Here is a 20676-nt window from a genome sequence, read left to right on the forward strand (position 1 = left end):
CTGATGCTCGTATGTTCTAAGCATCCTCGTGAGTGCATGCTTCCGCCATTGGAGAGCTTCGGGACGCTATGCTGAAAGCAACCAGATACTGTCCGTTCCATCGACTGCGATCGTGCCTGGTCGCACAGTGATCGAAGTGAAGCGTTACTCCAGCTACCTACAGGCAGGAAGAAACATTCGAAATCGTGGTTTTTGTGGTGAAATCGGAACGTTCCCTTAACCAACCGCAGCTCGTGCAGTCAAAGCTAGCTCGCTACCATGTTCTCGCTCTGCTCTAAACCAGCTAACGCGAACAGCTCGTCCAGGACGACGCAACAGATGCAGCACGGTAAGACCTCTTGCCTCCGGCGTGTTCCAGATACCTCGACAAATGATTTCGTGTGCACCGCAAGGCTTCCGTTTTCACGCGCCGTACCACCGAGTGGCTGGCATCGGTTCGGTTTATGCTTCGTTTTTATGCTTAAACCTGGAGCCAGGATCTGCCTGGATTGGGATTGGGCTTTACCCGCGAGTCCCGCGAACTCATGCCCATTGAAATCAACCTTCCGCAAGGTATTCGTTCAGCGGTGCGAAAATCAGCATACCGCACGGCGATGCTGGCGATGTTTTATGGGGTTGTGATTTATGAGCGTGATTATGAGTTCATTACGTTCGCGAATTGCCTTTTAGCGCATCGCCCAGCATTGACGAAGCCATTTTACGCAACCTGGCGCGGCAAAAAGAAGCCCTTCCGGTCAGGTTGGGTAAGGTGCGATGGGGCGTGGTTCCACGACCCTCCATAGGGTCGTTCATAGATCAACGGAGAAATGATGCGAGCAATGATGATTATGACCAACCACCGCTGCCGGTTTAAAGTCGACCGACACCTCTCTAACGTCCTTTCCAGGACACGGTCGTCGTTTGCGCAATGCTTGCGCTTTTACCTGAAGGCCCTGCAGGCGTCTGCTCGAGCGTGGCAAATTGCGCGTGTGATCAATGGCCGTGATTAGCGTTAATGGCATTTAACGGTAGGGCTGTCGAAAATGGGCACCCATCGCACCGGTTCGCTCGCAATCCTTCATGAAAGCGCGAAATTAACCGAAAGCTCGCCATTCCCGCGAACAAACTCGCCCGGCGAAGATGAGCCGCTCAACGAAGTGAGCAAGGGGGAAAAAAAACTCAACGAAACACAACGAAACGCCTCCACGGTCCACTGAACTGGCCGTAACGGTCGTAACGAGCGCATAAATCCTTCTCCGTTCGAATGCGCCCGTTCAGCGTTCCGGATCGACGATACCACGAGTCACACGGTGCCATCTAATCCTTGTACGAGCCACCGGTCGGACGGCGATACCTCGGCCACGATGAGTGTTCAAATTTTGAGCGTTCATTAAAATTCATTTTAACGATCAAACGTTACCATAACTCACCCCAATCCCGTGCCCTCGTCGTCGTTGGTCCTCGACATTTTCATCTTGTTGCGGGATCCTTTTGCCACCGCACCAGCACAGGGAGTATGCCTTTTCCGTTTTCCTTGCGCAACTGTGAACGTAATCGTTCGTTTACATGCGCACAATTCTCTAATCGCTCGCCCGGACTGGGCCTTCATCTTAAAGGATGCCCACAAGGTGGCCCACGGGAAAGAGCAAGGGTCCACGAAATCCGGCCACGCAACCCGACCCGACACGGTGCGATTTCGTCCATTATGGCTGCTGTTTACGGTGCCGGAGATCGCGCCGTTGTTACGATTTCCATATTTCAGCCGTCCCGTAGTTTCAGTGAACGAGAAATACCACCGTTCAACGCAGTCGGTTCTTTTGGGCGAACGGAAAATACAGCCGTTTCTGGGGAGGTGATTACGCGGGCGCGCGCGCGCGGTGTGGAAACAAAACGAGACTCCGGCATGATTTTGGGAAATTAAGAGCAAACAGGGGAGAAAAAATCGTAAATTTCTGGTGCAAAAATTGTTGCACAGTTGTGAAAACCAATTTTACCTCGCGTTCAAGTTCGCGGTTTTCTTCCTTTCGCGCGAAAAACACCAACTGTGAGGGTTCATTCATTTACCAGTTTTTTGTGGTGCTTGTTTCGTGTGAGAAAAGCAAGAAGCTAGCTGGTGAGATGTTTTCCAGGCTTCTGCTAGCGCGACAAACGATTGCTTCCGTTTAATTTTTCTCACCCATCTGCTTAATACCTTCTCGGCTAAAAGCAACTGGGCGCCTCCATTTCGCCTTGTGGGGAAATTTCGAACCTTCGTACCACCCGCTAATGGGACAGGCACCGCTCAATACTATGCTGCTTGTTGCCAAGTTTTCAATTTACTATAGCTCGTCCCATTTTGCCGTCTTCTTCTGCGCCAACGCTACCGGGAGCATATTATTGATGAACACTTTCCCGAGAGTGCTGCCGCTAACGACGAGCAACTTTTCTGCCTCCTCGTTACTGTTTGCTTTTATTTATTTATTTTATTTTGTTTTGCATTGGATTAAAAACTTTACCTCCAGCAAGTTCGACCTGCTAAGGAGTAAAATAGAAGCGTCGACAGCCCGAACCGGCTCGATCGTCATGGAAGACTTCCAACTTTAGCCACTTTCAAGGAGCTCGTGCGTAGGCAATTGGGATTTTTGTTAGTTTCCATGGCAACTCTGGGTGCTGCAAATGTCTTTCCTGGAACGAGAAATGCTTTCCAAATAGCGCAAAATGTTTGTTTGTTGAATTCGTTTTCGTAAATGCTGTTGCTTTCAGTTGGCTTCCGAAGCTCAGTCCAACAACGTCATCAGTTTCAAATTGATCGTACATTATCCCCGGCTCGGTAGCTAAGCCGCTTTCTAATCCCTTACCGACAAGCTCACGAAAGCAGAGAAATAATTGAATGCCAAACGGTTCAAAGCAGCCGTAAATGATTTAAATTGTAAAATAATCTCATCGGGACACGGGATGGGTCAGTAAACCTCAGCACGGTTGGCTCAAACGAGAGAGTAAAATTAAAATTCCAAAAGAAATATTTTGTGTGCGATGCAAAATTACAATTTTAGAGGATAATTTAACAACAAAAAAACACAGGCATACATAGAACACGTTTCGATACCGAACACAATGTGCCCAAATCTGCTCCTTCTCACGAAATACACCTGGGTGGAGTTCGAGTTGCTGAAGAGATAACAAAACTTTCATCTTTACGATGGCGTTGATTTTTATAACGGTATCCTCCGATGAACAAGATAATGAAAATTTTCCTTCTCTCTTTCCTACGCTCCCGTTCCGCATTCATTATGTGCCCTCGTATATTGGCAGCCAAAAAAACATGGAATGCGAAAAATAATGCGCACGTGCAGGCACAAAAAAAAGCTCAACCATTTGTTGGGCAGCATTATTGAGTTTTCCCGAAACCATTTATTAGCGGGTGTAAGGAGTCGCTCTCAGCTGGAAACACGTGGAAGCCAAAACATGTCCAAAATGTCCTCGGTTCGGTTTGGCGTTGAGCGATGGTAGGCGAAAATAATTGCTGCGAATCAGCAAAAGCACGGCAGCTTTCTCAGCTTTTCGCCAACCCAAGCAGCTGCTTTTTCCTAGCCTCATCTGTACGCGGGTTCCGGTTTTATTTGCCTTACATTTTTCACCGTCGTTCGATAAAATGACAACAATATTTACTTCCGATAGGCCGGATGCTACCCAGCAGTAACAAAATAGCGTACATTTACGCAACGTCCATTTAAATGGAGCTTGTTCGGTTCAATGCCCTCTCGGTTCAGTGCAGCATTTACACGGATCCCATCAACTCGCTGCTGCAGGGCGTGGTTTTCTAATTCCATTCCACCTGTTTCCTGCAGCTCGAGCAATATTTTGCATGTTTTCGCACTTCTTCCACATTGAAAAACAGCATCATGCCAACAGCAGACGCGCGCGCGCGCTCAAAAATTCATTTTCGACAATTGACACATTCGTAGGTTATCCTTCTTTAAGGGCACTCGACTACAAGGATCGATCTCTAAGGGCGCATTTTCACCTTCTCTTAAATCCCACTCGAAAAAAAAACCTTCAAATGCCATCGGCGCCAGTTTCGACAGTGAAATCCTTTTCGATTAACTACTGGTTGTGCTCTATAACGGCACAACCGAGAGCATGGTGGTAGTTTCGCGAAGGGAAAAACTTTTCATACCACGCGTTGTAAGTGGTTGTACTTTGTGTTTTGCTCCCGCCTGTTTCCGTTCACCGGGGCTGACCTACATCCAGCTCGGTGAGCAGCATCAATGGCGGTCGTTCCGCGAGTTGAGCCCGAATGGATCGAGCACTGGCCCTCACTAGCAGAGCGCACTCGTTGCCGGAACTGGCATGGCAATTCGCAATGCGAGTCACCGTTAAGGGCGGAAAAAATTCAAGCTTCAACGATGGAACCAGCCATGCAGGGGTCATTTCGTGCTCCGACGGTTGCGAGCCTTGCAAAACTCCTACCGAACCAGATCGTCGGTTTTTTTCTCTCTTTTTTTTGCAATCGTTTTGTGGCGGTAAACCGGAAGAAAAAGCGAAAACCTCCGTGACTGCTGCTCGTCTCGACAACTCACCTGAAGGTAGGACTCTCTAGGAATTACAGACGCAAATTCGCATCATTCACCCATCATGCACCTGTAGTGCTGATCCAGTACTATGCGTTCCTATATGCCAACGGCAATTTTTACTAGTCGCCAATTCCCTGTTATCCTGGTGAGTGGCTCGTCCCAGAAACGGACCCTCTCGAAGCGCCACAATCGAAACCAGACGGTGATTAGTACATCGACTCACACGCATCGCGCAGGACGATCTTTCACGCCTCAAGAGGGCAATCACGCCAGAGAGAAACGCCACAACAACAAGCGGTTTCCACGCCTAATGATGCGGTTTTCCGCGAGATCCTTTCGGTGAAATCGATCCCGTAACATAGCCGGAAGCCGACTGTTGCATGTGGACTATTAGTTAATTCGCTGCCGGAAGCCGTTCCGGTGTTCGCGGAAGCCTAACGCACCGTCTTGGGGTTGGCGTTTCTCGGCTCGCTGGGCGGGCGTGAAAAACATCCCCATCACGGTGCACGGTTGATATAATGGTTGCTGGGAAAAGGCTCCCATACGCTGGAACAGAGCAAGGAAGAGTTGCTCACCAGCGGTCGAGGGTTGAAGCGACGGTCGGAAGACAAATCGCATCGAATCGATGCTCCCGGGGTTGGCCGGGGATCCGAAACGACCACTTTTCGGATGAGCGGCTCCGAATGGAGTAATTACAGCACACCGCACGCGCCCAGGATCCACCCTTCGTAGCCGGCAAGAGCGACGAGGTTGATCGGGAAATCTGCGCCTAACCGCGCGGCTGAGGGCGAGATTGGCCCGCGGTCGCCCAGGCACTGGACGTGCGAGAAGGGAAGATGGCTGGTTGATTGGTTTTGCATAATCAACCAGCGCAACCGAAAGGCATTTCAAAAGGATGCCCGTGCCGTGCCGTCGGGGAAAACGTACCATCAAACCAAGCCGATCGTAGCGCCTCCACAGCCCCATCCAAGTCGATGAGAATAATAATGAACCCGAAGGTATTGGAAAACCGAGCATCCTTAAATAGGGTGGTTATGAAAATCGGTGCCATACAGAGAGAGAGAGAGAGAGAGAGAGAGAGAGAGAAAAGAGAGCGCTTGCTGCTGGAGTGCTGTACGCCCTGCTCGCTCAGGTTGATTACGATCGGTGGATTGTTTTTCGAGTGGCTTTTAAGCAGTCGATGCGCAGAGGGTTTTTGGCATGTGGCTGTTCCATCGAGGGCGTGGAGGAGGATTAAACTACACAATCACTTACAAAGCAATTTTTCGAACAAAGCACCACTCGTGGCAGGAGGCACCTGAGCCCGGCTCGATAGCTTGCAATATGCTAATGAACGGAACACTTGCGCCTAGAGTTTTCCACCGAAGTTCTCCACCAAGCTACAATGGAAGGTCGCGCTCGTGCACGAGCTCACAGCGCGGTTGATCTTATCGCCGAGATCTTGTCGCGGGAAAAGCGTTTACTATGCAGTCACGGGACTTTTTTGATGAGCTTTTGACGTTTCTTGGTGCCAAAGCCGTCAAGAGTGTGCTCCGTGGTGAATCCGGCCAGGATCGCAGTTTATCATGCCAACCGACACACTTTCATATGTTGGCATGGCTTTATAATATATGGAAATGAGTTGACGCAATTGCGAGGAAACTTATTTCAAAAAGGGTTATTGAAAAGTATTTCAACAGCTAGGTGTCTATAGCATATGCTTCAGCATATTCTTAAGAGTAAAAAAAAACTTCTATCGCCTTCAGCTTCCTTTTATTGATGCCTTTGCTAAGGTATGATCCTCAAAAAACTTATTTACGTACTGTTTTAAGCTACGAAGAATAGTACTTCGAAAAACATGAACTTTGAAGCTTTGATAGTGCAGATGTACTTTCTTGTTGTCAAGGAAGCATAGCAAAAGGTAAAAAATAAGAACGATAAAGGACATGCGAGACAGTATCCGAAACACGATACCTGCATTGGTTTGTTTTATGAGGATTAAATTTGTAAAACAACTTATCGAGCAAGCAGCTTGTTGTATCGATACCTTTATGCCCCTTATGCCTATCATAATACAACCCACCCTGAAATGAACCCACAAAAAAGGCTCCATTGGGTCGTTTTTTTTTTTGGGTTGCCGCTAAAGGATCTTGTTTCTTTTTTCAAATCGTCCGAATCGTGTTCCCTCTCCGTATGAAAAGAATCCTCCCATCCAGCCGAGTAGCGTTCGCCGTTGTATTACTGTAAAATAAAGATTCAAATTCCTCGCTCGTTTGTTGGCGTGCCTCTCAATCGCACCGAGCTGACCTTGATGAAAATTCCAGGCTCCACATTTTTTGGTCTCCATCGTCGATTCTACGAGCCGTCCGGAAGCCTAGTCAGAACATTTTTATTTGCTTCTATGCTTCTACGTCGCTTGAAGTATCCGAACGCGTGCCCGGCATGGCATGAAATGTTTTGCAAAGAACTGGGCCTCCGCTGAAAAGCCCACCTTTTTCAACGAGCATTCTTCACCGGTGTGGCCCACCGGAAAGGGCGTTGGAATGGAAAAGTGTGGCCCTTGGAAGGTTGCGAATAAAATAAAAAGAACAGCGCACACGAAGACGCACGAGCGCTACGCAAAAGTCCAAAATGATACCCATTTCCTGGCCTGCATACTAAAAGAGTGCCAAAAGCTTTACGGAACGCTGACGCGCTCTCGAACGGCACCGTTAGTCGAAGGAATTTCACATCCAGCACACTGAAGGCCGAAATGCCCGCACCGGGAATCTTGGACTTCCAAACGAGCGGCAAAATCGCGAATAAACGTGCACAATGCTTTGCCACTCACGCGTATCCGCGGACGTCTTTCCCTCGAAGAAAACTCAAGCTCCAGCCGTTTTAGGAGGCGCGACAGCATTCCGGGGACGATTCGATGTGCGATACACACCCGACATTCCAATCGTACCTTGTGGCTGCGTAAAATCACATCCTCTTCAAGGTATTCGGTGAGCTTCCCAAAAACAGCGATCCGTGTGCTACAAATCGTAGCGAGGTACGAAAATGGCCGCATGTCTAGTGGAGCTGTGTAGAAATTCACAAAAATCACATTCACCAAAAGCACGCTGAAACTTTGCCTTGCCCGGCTGCGTAGGGCTGCGAGGGCCCGAATTCGCGTGGACAAACGGACAGGACAGTAAATGATGGCACTATTTCGCAAAACCAGCGCCATGCTCTTCCAGCCACGGGACCGCTCATTTGCATTTGCTCGCTTTACGTTCGGTTTATGTTTCTGGCCACATTCCGGTGACACGATACCACTTTTTCCTGCGCCCAGACCAGACACTGTGTCGCCGTTTAGTGCCACCATGAAGGGTATAAAATGCCGTCCAGCGGTGGTGCGTTGTCAGTATTTTTGGATGAATTTTTGAAGCAAAAGTTTTCGATTCGGGATTTAATTACCAACGGGCTCCAGCAGCCGAGCTGTCCGCATTTCGGTGGAGCATTGAGAGTTTGCATGCGAGGGTACGTTGGGCTCGCTTTTAAGCGACCCACAATCGACCGGTCACGACCGTTCGTCTGTTTCTGGAAATTAGCCACATTTAAAGGGCCGTATAGGGCTTCTTTCGCCGAAAACGGGATTCCATAACAGAAAGTTTCCTATTTTCTGCGGCCCTTAGTTTGCGCACGTTCTGTCACTAATACGACCGTTTCGTTCTTTTTCTCCTTTCATTTCAGTTACCTGTAAAAGTTGCAATTGTAAGTATGAAAAAAAATGTATTCTAATTCGCTGCAAGTTTCGTTCATTTTGAAATAAAGGTAGCCCCACAAACGGGCAATTTTGAGAGGTTTGGATTACATTGAAGAGAATTATGGTTCTATCATTATTTTCAAGAAAAAAGTTGTGCTTCCAAGCTATGCAGAATGCAAAGCTGCTTTTAAAAATTATGATGCATTATCCATGTTTTACATTCCTAGTAGTAGCTTTACTGTGCAGGTTTATTACGAAAGTAGCTTGTTTGATAATACTTTGATTGCAATTGGCCTGAAACTGGATTAGCTTTTATTGTGAAGTAGCTACGCTATAACTAGCATCCACAGTGTAACCATCCTCGCTTGTGATACAGGTAGTGCTTTTTCTGCCACGAGATATCCCACTACGGTGCATAATGCACCAGCGCTAGAAGCAAAGGTAGATGATGAAGCCAGCCAACAAAGCAAAAAAAACATAATATGTAAATTGCATTATTCTCACCACATAGCCAACACAGCAACGTCATCATTGGGAAGCATAGCTAGTGCATGTCTGCATGTCCCTAGTTCATCGTAGCGATACTTAACATTTAAATCAATCTTTCTTCTACGCTAAAAGAAAAAAGTTGGCTTAGCGAGGTAATTGGAATATGCCATTTTAACGTTTACATTCCATCATCCGACCTGATAAACTCTATCAGGAACGCTTGTCGCACTTTATCATGGTATTTTATACATGGTATGCGCTACGATAATTATAACACTTTTTTTTTTATTTCTTCACATGCATGGTAACGGATATCAAAATATGTATCCTTATTTCAAAGAAATGCAACTTTTACACGAATGAGACGAGATGGAGTTGAAAATGTTTTATGTGGAATTATGTCACGTATTACATTGCATTGTCAATGATGTGTGTTTCGTTTATTGATAGCGATGCCAGAAAGCTTTGACTCCGGGACTCCTGGTATGGGAAAACATCTGGGTTTGCTGCAAAATGTTAAATGTTAAATGTTTTAATTAGTTAGAATTTTTCGTATCACCGACACCATAACTGAAAATCTTTTATAAGTACATTATTTCGAGTATTGTGTTGAAAAAATTATGAAATTTAAGCAACTTTCCAACGACATTGGTTACAATTCTTCTCACAGTAACTGAGCTTTTGCAAGGGTCACGTTAAAAATATGTGCAAAGTTTGAATCTCATTACCGTAAATTGTAGCACTATCCTGCACCCCATTGTACTTCACGCGGTGCGGGAATTGTAAAATGAAAATATTATAAGCGAACGTATATCAACCGACGTGCTCGGTAAAAAAGCTTCGCGAACTAGCGGAATGAGTGAATACCAACGAGGCCGACCGCAACGACTGCGTGACGGAACGATGTGTCCCAAAACTGACGGCCCAGCCGCCCTTCGTGCTTTCCACACCGACGACCACCAGCCATGAAAATTTCGCCTTATTTGGGGTGGTGTTTTATTTATTCCATTTTTTTTCGCGAAGACGAGGCGTTTGGGTTTAGCAAATGGTACGAATTCACCGCTTTTGTTTCTTTACCGTACGACTGACGTTTCGCCGGCCCATTTGCAACATTTTTATTTATTTGGTGGCAACATCGGCAACGTTCTGCCGTTGACATCCTAAGCCACGAGGCTTAAAGGAGAGCTACCAACTTTAATGAGATTGTTTGTGGCTTTGGTGATTTACTGACTCCCACGGGATTCTTACCGCAGCGCTTCCTAGCTATAGCCCCTGTGCGCGCTTAGCACCGTGAGCGTTTCCATCACGATTTGCAATGCAATACTCTTCGCTTTTCTTTTGTTTTCTCATGTTGGCAGAAAAATTAATTATTACTCCATAGAAACAATAGGAGCATAAAATCATTCAAAATCCACGCAGCTCTGTATCGGGGTTTTGATTAAAACGGATCGAACGAAGAAACAAACCACCTTCAGGGTTACATATTATAAGCATCATGAATACCAAAAATCTGTTTGAAAAAGTATAGCATTTATGAGAAAAATCCATACGTCAATTGTAATATCATTGGCTAAGGTCTACACATCGCAGTGTTACATTTGAAGCGACAGCATTATACCACAGTGAGAGATGAGATGCATTGGCGGGTATTAATTATGAAAAACTTTAACAATATCTTTTTTGCTCTGATTTACGATGGCAACATAGTACAGGGAAAAGTTTGACCTGCTTCGTGCGTTTGACAAATGCAACCGTTAGAATGACGCGGAGCTTATCGCAGCAAAACTTTCGCCATCGATTATGTAGATTGTATCCTTTTTCCACCGGTCATCCAACTTTTCCAACACTAACTTTGTTGCAAACTCTTGATTGTTCATCTGCTATGTGTATGCATAGCTGAAACTATTCCGAATGTTCAATGATATGGTCCGCTTTCTATCGATTGCATGTGTATTGTTTTCATTCAAACTTTTAATCCAAACTAAGGTATCTGAACTTGGAACAGGAATGCATTGCAATAAACCAACATTTTTGCTGTCATATTTATTCTTCATGTTAATTGACTAGTTTTGTAATAACACAAGTTTAGTGTTGTGTTGGCGAAAAGTAAAAACTTCGTATTCTAAATAAGTTACATTAACATACCTCAAATATAACCTACATTATCCGTAGATGACCATTTTCCATTGAAAGCTCTTTTATCATCGAACATCAACAACTATTATGTCATACCCTATAAACTTGTAAACCATAGCAACTTATGCTACAATTTATTATTCTCTGTTCCTTTTTGCAGCTGCAGCTGGAAAACAGATCAAAGGAGGCTACTTACTTCGCTACAAAAGTGAGTTACTAGTTAGTTTCTACTAAATGCTCAATTTCAATTTGTATTACAATGTTCACAGTTGTTATGTTTAGGTTTTTTTCATAAACAATCGAGCAGAAATTAAATTAATAACAAATAACTAAAGGAAATGGTTAAAAAGGAAACACACTTTTCCATCTCATGCACATGGTGTGTCCGTACGCTGGAATGATTCTAACCTTGCAACGTTCACTGTGCCTTCCGTGGACGCTCTAACGGACGAACACGCTGCCCGATCGATAGAGCCTTTCAATCAGCTCACTCTGGTCCGTCGTGCCGGCGAATCCCGTACGTCTCGTGCCAAACCATGTGTGAATGCAGACTATCATGAATCTTCTCTGGTTCGGTCGTGCTGTAGCAAAAATTACATCAATCACCATTTTTTGTCCGGAAGAATGATGCGCTCTACATACCGGAGCATCTTGAAGCCATCCCATGGAATGCGGGCGAGAATGCTAAGGGGGTCAACTTGGAAGCATTTGCTCCCGGAAAACGGAGCGGAAAGCAGAGCACACATTTCCCAACCAGTGGAGTGCACTTTCGGAACGAAAACCGGGGCTGCCGGAGCTTTTGCAGAGCTAACCTTTGGCATAGCGGTACGACACAGTTTGCCCGCTTTGCTGAAATGCCTGCGTATGCATTAAAGGTCTTTGAAATCTAACACAAAACAAAAAAATAATACAGTGTCGGCAGAAATCAACGTGCACGCGATGGTAGATAAAAGCACGGTTCAATATCAAACGATATGGTTTCATTACGTAAAACCTCTCGAACTGACGCGGTGCTCGTCAATCATGTTGAGTGCAGCAGCGATCCTTCTGGCTCAATAGCAACTGCTCAACATGAGCATTTAAAACCCACCCAATCACGGCACTCTCTCTCGCTCTCTTTCTTTCTCTCTATGCAGCTAGAAAGTGCATCCTGCTTGGTCGTGGACGAGTGCTTAGATGACACAACCGACTCGTTATCATCCCATCACCAACGACACCAAGCCTCACGATGGGGCTTCACCGACAAGCACTAATGCATCGCTTATATTCCTGTGCCGCGCACTCGACAGTCGTACGAATAATAGTTTATGACCTACCCATCCCGGTTGCTGCCCTACAGAGCCCGATCGAGCGTTCTGTGAGATCTATCCAAGCGCCAAATTAAGATAAAACATCGCCAACGGCACAGCCTCTTCTTCCGGTTGGTCTTCCCTCCACAACCGGTACCAACTCGGTGGTGTCCTCACGCGGTTGTAGCTGCGAAAAGCACGCTTCGCCCCAACACGATGCACCGTCCCCAGACAGGATGACAGATTCCGGTCGGTTCGCTTCGTTGAAGGCGACGGTTCTCATTTCCTCCGCTGTGTGGCGTTCTACCGAAATATACCGCACGGGCGGATAAAGTCGTGGAAAACAATGAAGCGAACGTTTCGTGAACAACACGCACGAAATTCGCCACGGTTGCGGTGCACGCCTTGCCAAGGGGTGTCTATGATATAATTTAATTGTCGCCAAGTTTTCCGTCAAAATGGCGTCAAGCCACGGTTCGCCGGTGCAACCCTGGTTCTGTCGGTGGCAGGTGCAACACGACACTGATGGATTGCACCGCCTGTTGGAAGTCTGCGAAGAGATGTGCTAGCAGCACCGCAGGAACCCCAACGGGCGCGTAATTGATTGTTCTCCGATGGAAAGCGTGTACGTGGGACGTTCGGTGGTGCTTAAAGCCATCGTGAGATACGTTACGGGGAGAATTGCATGAGTTGCACGGGCGCAATAGCTGCGTGCGTCATCGAAACTTGCGAATCTTTGGTACTTCTTCTTAAAGAGCTTAGAAAAGTGGAGCTTTAGTAAAAAAATATGGGGCAAAATATTTTACCCAGCAGCTTGCGTAAAAAGTGCGCACACAAATAACAGGCGAAACAACAGCCATTGGACGATAGCTTCTAGCGCACGGCACAGAACATATTTTCCGAAGGATTTAGTACCATCACTAGTACGAGAAATTAAAGCTCTAGCGGAACTATTCCCTTTATTCGAAATTGTTTCCTTTTAATCTTTGTATTTTGTATTATTGCAAGCACGATTTGGCCGTATTATTCTACAAAATAGTTGTACAGGTTCTTCTCCAAGATTTCTGCATATACAATCCAATTTTTTTAACAAAATGCTGAGGTTGGTTGGCATTGGTACGCGTGCATCCTTATCCGGATGAGCTTAAGATTGTATGCGAGTTCGAAGAGTTTCGAGTCTCAGATTTCACTTGCAAGATTCGAAGAATAAACCTGACAAGACCACATTACTCTACCTGCTCAGCGCCCAGGTTTCAGCATTTCCCAGATTTCCCGATAGCTGTTTCTCCTGATGCTCCTCTTCCTAGGGGCTTGCACAGATTCTAACGAATTCTGGTTAATACAGCAATCCATTTCCAAAATACGCAATTGACTTTCAACTACGCTCCAATCATTCCGATCTGGCTACAAATATGAAGATTATCATAGCTGAAATACAGTCGAAGCCTCTCTTAAAACGGGCAAAGGGCGATGGCTACGAAGCGTCCCAAGCCATAAATAACCACCTATTAGACGAGGGTAATGATCCGACGTTACTGGCGATGGTTGCCGGTATAGAGGCAAGTGCGAAAATCGACTCGGTATTAGCACACCTCCCACGAAAGTGCTTTGATTTCTTCGAAGCAATCTTTCGATATGCTTTCCTTAAAGACTTACCTAGCAACTAGCACACATTTCCCAGGAACAGCGCTTGTGCGGGTTCCGACCATTCTTGCACGGGGGCTTGTTTTCCGCCCTGTCGAAGCATAAAACATACTTCGGATCTCTTTCGCGTCCTTCACAGCGCCAAATGCTCGCACCATCACTCAAATGGTGCTGTGCCCTCGCGTGGAAAAGCAATAAGACCGACACATGAAATGCGGCACCTCGTCAGCTCAGCTGGCGGACGTTTCAGAAAATGCGCCCAACCCAAAAATGCGTCCCCACACGGCGAAAACTCGCCGGAGAGCGTGGAACGGAAAATAACACAAGCCCAGCTTCACCGAGTGTCCTTGTTACGCGAGGCACGAGCCGTGGGCAACAATCACCATCTTCAGCGATGCGTAGCCCCAAACAGTAACGCTAATTGACAACCGAAAGCGAATGCTTGTCAAAAACAATGTAAGCGCGTGGGGCGATTCCTGAGAAAACCACCAGCGGCATGAAAATGTAATGCTTCGCGCTGCCCAACATCTGTGCGCAATGGGATCGGTTTTGCTTCGTTTCTTTTACTCACCAGTTGTGTGTTGCCTACATCCTTACGGGACCGTGCACTGTCTCACGCAGTGTGTGTGCTCTTCGCTCGAAACAAAACACCCCCTGGTGTTAGCATCACGAATGCAGTCACGCATATGCATCACCATTTTATTCCCAAGTTCTTAGATATGTGAGAATTCTTGTCAAAATTGTGGTGAACATTTACACATCTGCTTGCTTGCTTGCTTGAAAATCACATACACTTCAGTTTATGAGCGCTCGTGAACAAAAACCGGCATGTGCTCTGAGGATTTCGCATGGTGAAAATGGAATATCCGAAATGGTTTTAAATTGAAATGAAGTGGCAACAACATTGTGCCATAGAATGCCTTTAATTAAAACAAAAATGACATTTTACCATATCACTTCCAGCACGTATCATATAGAGTAATTCACGCTTGTACAATGTCTTCATTATCTACTACGTGAGTTGCGACGTGCATTGTACTACTTTTGCTTTTTACATTTATATGTCATTCACTATTTTTGCTCAAATCATGCATGCTGAATTATTGATATTTCGTCCGGGATTCCTTTCCCCGACATTCGCTTCAACCCAATCGGTATCGGGCTTCCGGCAGGTACGATAATAAATCGAAATGTACCAATTACGCTCACTGCCGGATGATTGATGGTGCTTTGTTGGATCGCCGGCTCACACTTCACGTCACAAACAAATCGAACGGGATAACGCAATTTTTCCACCCGGCTTCGGTTGGGAAATGCACCGAACCTTTACCCTTACCGGTGACAACCCAAGCGAACTGCCGCCCGAAAGGATGTGAAGGTTTCTGCAGAACGCTGGTACGGAGAAGAAAAAAAGATCGCTCCCCTCCAGCATCATGCCTCTTGCTTCTTCACACCGTTCCTTCACTGCCCGCCTCGTGGTTGCAGTTGACTGCTGTCCGGCTTCATCATTAGCATCATCGATCCAGTGCCGTGATTAATGAGAGCGTTTCAGTTTGCCGAATGAACCACCGACCGAGGTCTGCCATCTGCAGCAGGCACAGCCACAGGGAAAAAGGAAAATCCTTTTACACCTCCCTCGCCGTTAGTCCACCAGCCGCCCGCCCCCAGAGTCGTCCAGAAGTCGGTCTTCCCCGTTAGGTAGCGCAAACTCGATCCCAAAGATTTACCATAAAACCGGTGTCAATTTTCATTTCCCAGAGGATATGTCCTCCTAATGACATTCGGCGCCGGAAGCCATCGGACCTGGTGCCCGAACACGCTCGTAGTTCACAGCCCAACTGCACTATGTGGGTGGGGAGATTGAGAGTGCTTCCGTTTCGGGGTTCGAGGTCGTTCGGTTCGCGGACAGCTACGTGGGCTGCTGGCCGAGATGAGAGAGAAGTGATAATAAATTTAATTAAACATCAGGTAAAGAGAAAGCACACACACACACACGCACAACGCACATAGACACAAGTACGTTCAGCAGTTTGAAACCAACGAAAGATTGACGTGATGGATCAGAAAGAAGACGTCTATCGTGTACCGAGTGTGATTTAAGAAATTCACCAGCCCTGGGTCTGAAGCTAAAAGGACGAATGGGTCACAAGTTGGCCTTGTCGAACCTTCCTACCTACGAGCGAAGCTATTTCGACGGAGCCACTCATTACGGCACTTTCGAGGGCGAGTTTTCTCCGTCGCATTTTCACCAGAAGAACGCGTCGAGTGGAAGCGTTGTGGCCGGGAGGAAATTAAACAAGGCTTGATTGCCGTTCGTCCCGGGATGCTAGTGACGAACCGACCGGGGGCACCGGCAGGAGTTATGATTTTAATTTGTCCTCGTCCGGACCGGGGGAAGTAATTTTCGAAAAATTCCATTTCACCCCGATCTTAATGGGAAAAGTGTTGATGAGAACTTGCCGGCTTGAACGGGGCACCCTCGTTGCCAGCATCTTGGACCAGTTCCAGTCTCACGAGTCTTGGACCAGAGCGAATGGCAGTCTCACGGGCGACCTTGCGGCAATGATAAACTTCGTTCCGGCCATTTACGGTCGCAATATAGAAACAATCACTCCGGGCGTGTTCCCACATGGCACCGGCACTCAGCCGGCCGCTCAGCGTGCCTTACTTGGAAGCTTTCTTTTGCCGTCCTCCGTAGGGATCCACCCCATAGCATAGGATGGGAAAAGCTTTCCAGCTCTTGTCCCAAGGCGCTGGGAAAACCTTTTCCTTTTGTGCCCGTATAACCCATGGTCGGTCAACCAGCGGAAACCAATTCGGCACGGTACACTTCCCTACACACACTCACTCACACGTGCGTGTATGCTCACACACACACACACGAGCTTTATGATTTTCCGATAAAGATGATGAATGAACGCCCGCTGCCGATCGTGAGAAGTAAAATAAAAATAAGCTGGAACATACGGGACCCGGGTCATGGTGTCCCATGTGGCTTGCGTTTATTTAATTGAATATTTCAACAGCACCGCACCGCTTCCGGATCGAAGCAGGCTATTGTTTCGTTTTCCTCTCTCTCGATCTTTGCACGGGTTTTCGTTGTGCCATTGCCGAGCAAAAACGCTTCATTGTAGCGGTTCATCGGGAACGCCGGCGTTTGGTGTGGTTTCAACTTTCTGAAAAGAAATCCACTTTCATCAATTTCACCCAAAATGGCCACGTGTTTGCCCATCTCCGCCGCTGCGTAAGAGCAGATCGCTGTTGTATTTCCGTTTATTTATTTACGCTCCCTTCATTATACATTTGCGATTAAAATGTTTTCCTTTCATTCTCTCCCACAGAGCAGGTCCTGTGGAGCCGCTGGTCGGAGGAATGGGTCGTACTGTACGATGACTCCACCATGGCCTGGTTCACGGTAAGTTCTCATCGCAATAATGAGTTTTCAGGGCCCCTTTTTCCTGCTCGCGACGCGGCTTTCTTTTATGCTTGGTTTTGCAACTCTTTCCGGATCCCGCGTCAACTGTTAACACGACCGGATGGGCGCGTTGATAACCATTTGGAAAATCCTTTTTTTTCGTCTCCCCTGAGGCAACGCAACTGGCAAACTGGCAACAAGCAAAAAGCAACAGCCTCATTCAATATCCATACCGTCTTTGGGGAAACGGAGCCAAATTTGGCCACAAAAATGCTCACATCCCTGGAGCGCCCAGCGCAACAAACGGTCGCTTTGGTAGGATAAATCAATTCCAATTCCCAGCAGCACACGGTTGGGGTCGCCATTTGCTATGCTGATGCTGGCGTTCGTTAGCTTTTACCCGTTTCGTGTTAAATTTAATGCACGAAGAATTGCCTGCAATGCCTGGAAGAGACTTAGCTGTCGGATTCATCCACCACTGTCACACGGCCTATTGTCGGGATCATGTCACCCGTCATGTACGAGCTCTTACGCGGCTAACGGGTGGTTCGACACGACCCTCGTCATTAGGGTCCCCCATTTGCACTATTACACGATCGTTACAGCTTTAACGATGTGTTGACGTCGAAAGCTTAAAGCTCAATGTTGCGCTGAAAGGGTTCAATTACTAGAACAATAGCCCACGTACCTCTGTGGTGGCTGCTATTTTGATCCTTGTCCAACCAAGACAGACTGCTGGGAAAACTGTTTATTCTTTCACTACGAAACAATAGCACACTGCTTAGCTACTAAATTGATTTCGGAAACTATAAACTATCAGCATCCTCAGAACACACTCACTATTGATAAGGTTTCCAAGTAAAAGCGAAACACCCCACAACATTCTATAACTTATTTTATAAATTTCAGAATCATTTAACTTTCATTACATATTCGTTACGGACAGTCTTTTGTTACTGCAAACATCATATCACCGTTGCGGAAAGCTGTTTCTTTCTTTTGATCGGCCCCCTTCGAGACAACGACCTTCGATTTGCGCTTATTATTATCAACAACACAAAACTGCATTTCGCTTGCCCGATATTTTACTACCTCGCAGGCGCTGTGTTGTCCAAAAATGGACATATTCCGTACAAGGATCCATACAGCAGGATACAGGATTTTTTACGCGCGCGTTCCGGCAAAACAAGGCAAACCATAAACCGTAACCTGCTGCATATTTATGGCCGTGGCCGGAGCTTGAATACTGCTCGCTCAGCCCCGGTACTGTGCATGCAAGCATGAAACGTCAGCCCGACGTCGTTAAGCCCGTGTAATGTGGGCAACGGGAAATAAATTGCAATTTCCATCCCTCCATCCGTCCGAGGGACTGGCTGAGGCTTGCACAATCGCTGTGCTGTTACTATCGTGCTTTTTTGTATTGTTTTCGTTGCTTCTCTCTAAACCAACCGCAAAGGAACCGTCCGCAAGGCTTCGGAACCACACGCCAGTGCCTCAGCTTTACAAGAGAGCTGAGTTGGAAGCAAGTTTGTGTTAATTCAAACCACCCCAAAACGAAAGCCTTTCGGTTTGCTCCACGCTCCACCGTTGGAGGCCAGAATACACCATACACCCGCAAGGCTAACTAGTGAAAAACTTTCTCTTAGATTAAATTACATGCATTAAACATGCGCGTGCTGGCCTCGGTCGGCTCCTGCGCCAGTGCCGCTATCTGTCCTTCCGGTGTCGGCTGTGGCATCCGACCCAGCCAGTCCGACGTGGTGAAAGAGATCTCAAAAGATTTGTACCACACGCCGACAGACAGCCTGATGTAAATTAGATTAACAAATTACTGTAACTCATGTGATCTTGTTGTACAAAACAAAAACCGTCTAGATCTGTTAGAAACCACAGCCACTGCAACTAACCTCCTTCTACTGCTGCCAGCGGTTGTTTTCTACTCTTCTTTTAACTTATTCACGCTATAGAAAAGCTCGTAGCTGGAATAGAGATAGTATGGGAAAGAGCTGCTTCATTTGTGTTTCAACGAAAAGCTAAAAGGACGGTACAATTTCAAGAATACATTTAGACTACATTTTTGCAAGAAATTGAGGGATTTTGAGACTATGCTTTCAGAGAAGCATAAAAATAGAGAAACAAATTCAGTCAAGTGCGGAGCACATCACACCAAGATGATAAAGAAACGATAAAAATGTTGCTCATATTTGTTTAGTGAAAACTTCATAACAACAATTATATCGCTTTACGTTTCGATTCACTATCCTAACCTAATCCTATCAAATCCATGACATGATAACCGTTACGTTTTTGGATGCTTGAATACATGATGATATGTGACAGTATAAATTATAAATTTCCATTAAACAAATTTCCATCAAAAGAGCAAATATCTAACGGTTTTCCCAAGCTCGCAATACCTGCTGGCAAAGCGCAACATTCATGAACATTTTTCTATCAGTTTAATTTCTGCTAAACGCTGAGCTTTTATCAATTAAGCAAACAGTGTTTGGTTTTCTACTTTTCTACTTCCTGCTTCCTCTGCAATTAGATTGGCATAAAATTTCCAGATTCAATTTCAATGGAACATTTAGCTTGCGTTCTCTCGAAATTCTGCCCCCGGTATTTGCTATCGCTTCGTCGCAAAATGCCACCGGAAATTCTGCCCCACCGTTTCATTATCGATCGCTCTGCTAGCATTGCGACTGTTTGCGACCGATGCAACGTCAAATGCAAGCGAAAAATCAATTAATCATGATTTCATTTCCATTCTCTCGCTCTCTCTTTCTCTCATCTCTTCCACCGCCTCATGCTCTCTCGCTCTCTCTCACACTCTCTTGCTCTCTATCATGTAGGAACCGGGTCGCTCGTCACCTGCCGGGAAGATTCTGGTCAAGGAGGCACCGGAAATGCTGGCGATAGCACACTGGACCGGCCAGATACCGCGGCGGCCACCGCTACCGGATGGCGTCAGTGTGTCGCAGCTGATCGCGCTCGGGTCTCGCCGGAAGCGCTCCAAAGTGTACTGGATGATTGCGAAGTCGGAAAAGGAGGTTAGGTGAGTACTTCCCCACGCTACGCCTTTAAACCATGGCGCTGACTAGGTTCCCAGCGAGAATATGTTTGCACCATGTGCGCATCGTGCCGATATCCCGCTATGACCGTGCTGTTTCGGCAGAGCTGAAAATGTGTATAACTCTTTTATCCTACACTCGCGTGTTAAAATACGCCTTCGCGCACTCCGAAGGCGGCTTCCGGTGGCTTGTGAACCGGGTCGAGCACTAAACGTTTGCAAAATAAATAGCAATTCCACCTAATCACGCCGCGTCCTACGCAAACACAACGCCGTGCTGCAGAAAGTTCGCCCGGAAAGCTAAACATTCGTCTTATCCTGAGCAAACGCGGGCCAGCTTGCTTGCGAGCTCTGGGTCGGGCAAAATTGAAATATTCCTAGCTGGCAAGGAA

At 46.6% G+C, this 20676-nt stretch overlaps 1 protein-coding gene across 1 annotated transcript in view; it reads left to right on the forward strand.

The window, feature by feature from the left end:
• Window positions 1-258: 258 nt before the first annotated feature.
• Window positions 259-20676, forward strand: part of LOC128731639 (uncharacterized) — a 31393-nt gene continuing 10975 nt past the window's right edge. Inside the window, exons 1-5 of the mRNA XM_053824771.1 lie at window positions 259-328; window positions 8229-8249; window positions 11027-11074; window positions 17141-17214; window positions 20067-20269. Coding sequence (XP_053680746.1) covers window positions 259-328; window positions 8229-8249; window positions 11027-11074; window positions 17141-17214; window positions 20067-20269 — 416 coding nt within the window. The remainder of the gene's footprint in view (window positions 329-8228; window positions 8250-11026; window positions 11075-17140; window positions 17215-20066; window positions 20270-20676) is intronic.

Source organism: Anopheles nili, chromosome 2 (assembly GCF_943737925.1).
Source record: "Anopheles nili chromosome 2, idAnoNiliSN_F5_01, whole genome shotgun sequence".
Lineage (NCBI taxonomy): Eukaryota > Metazoa > Arthropoda > Insecta > Diptera > Culicidae > Anopheles > Anopheles nili.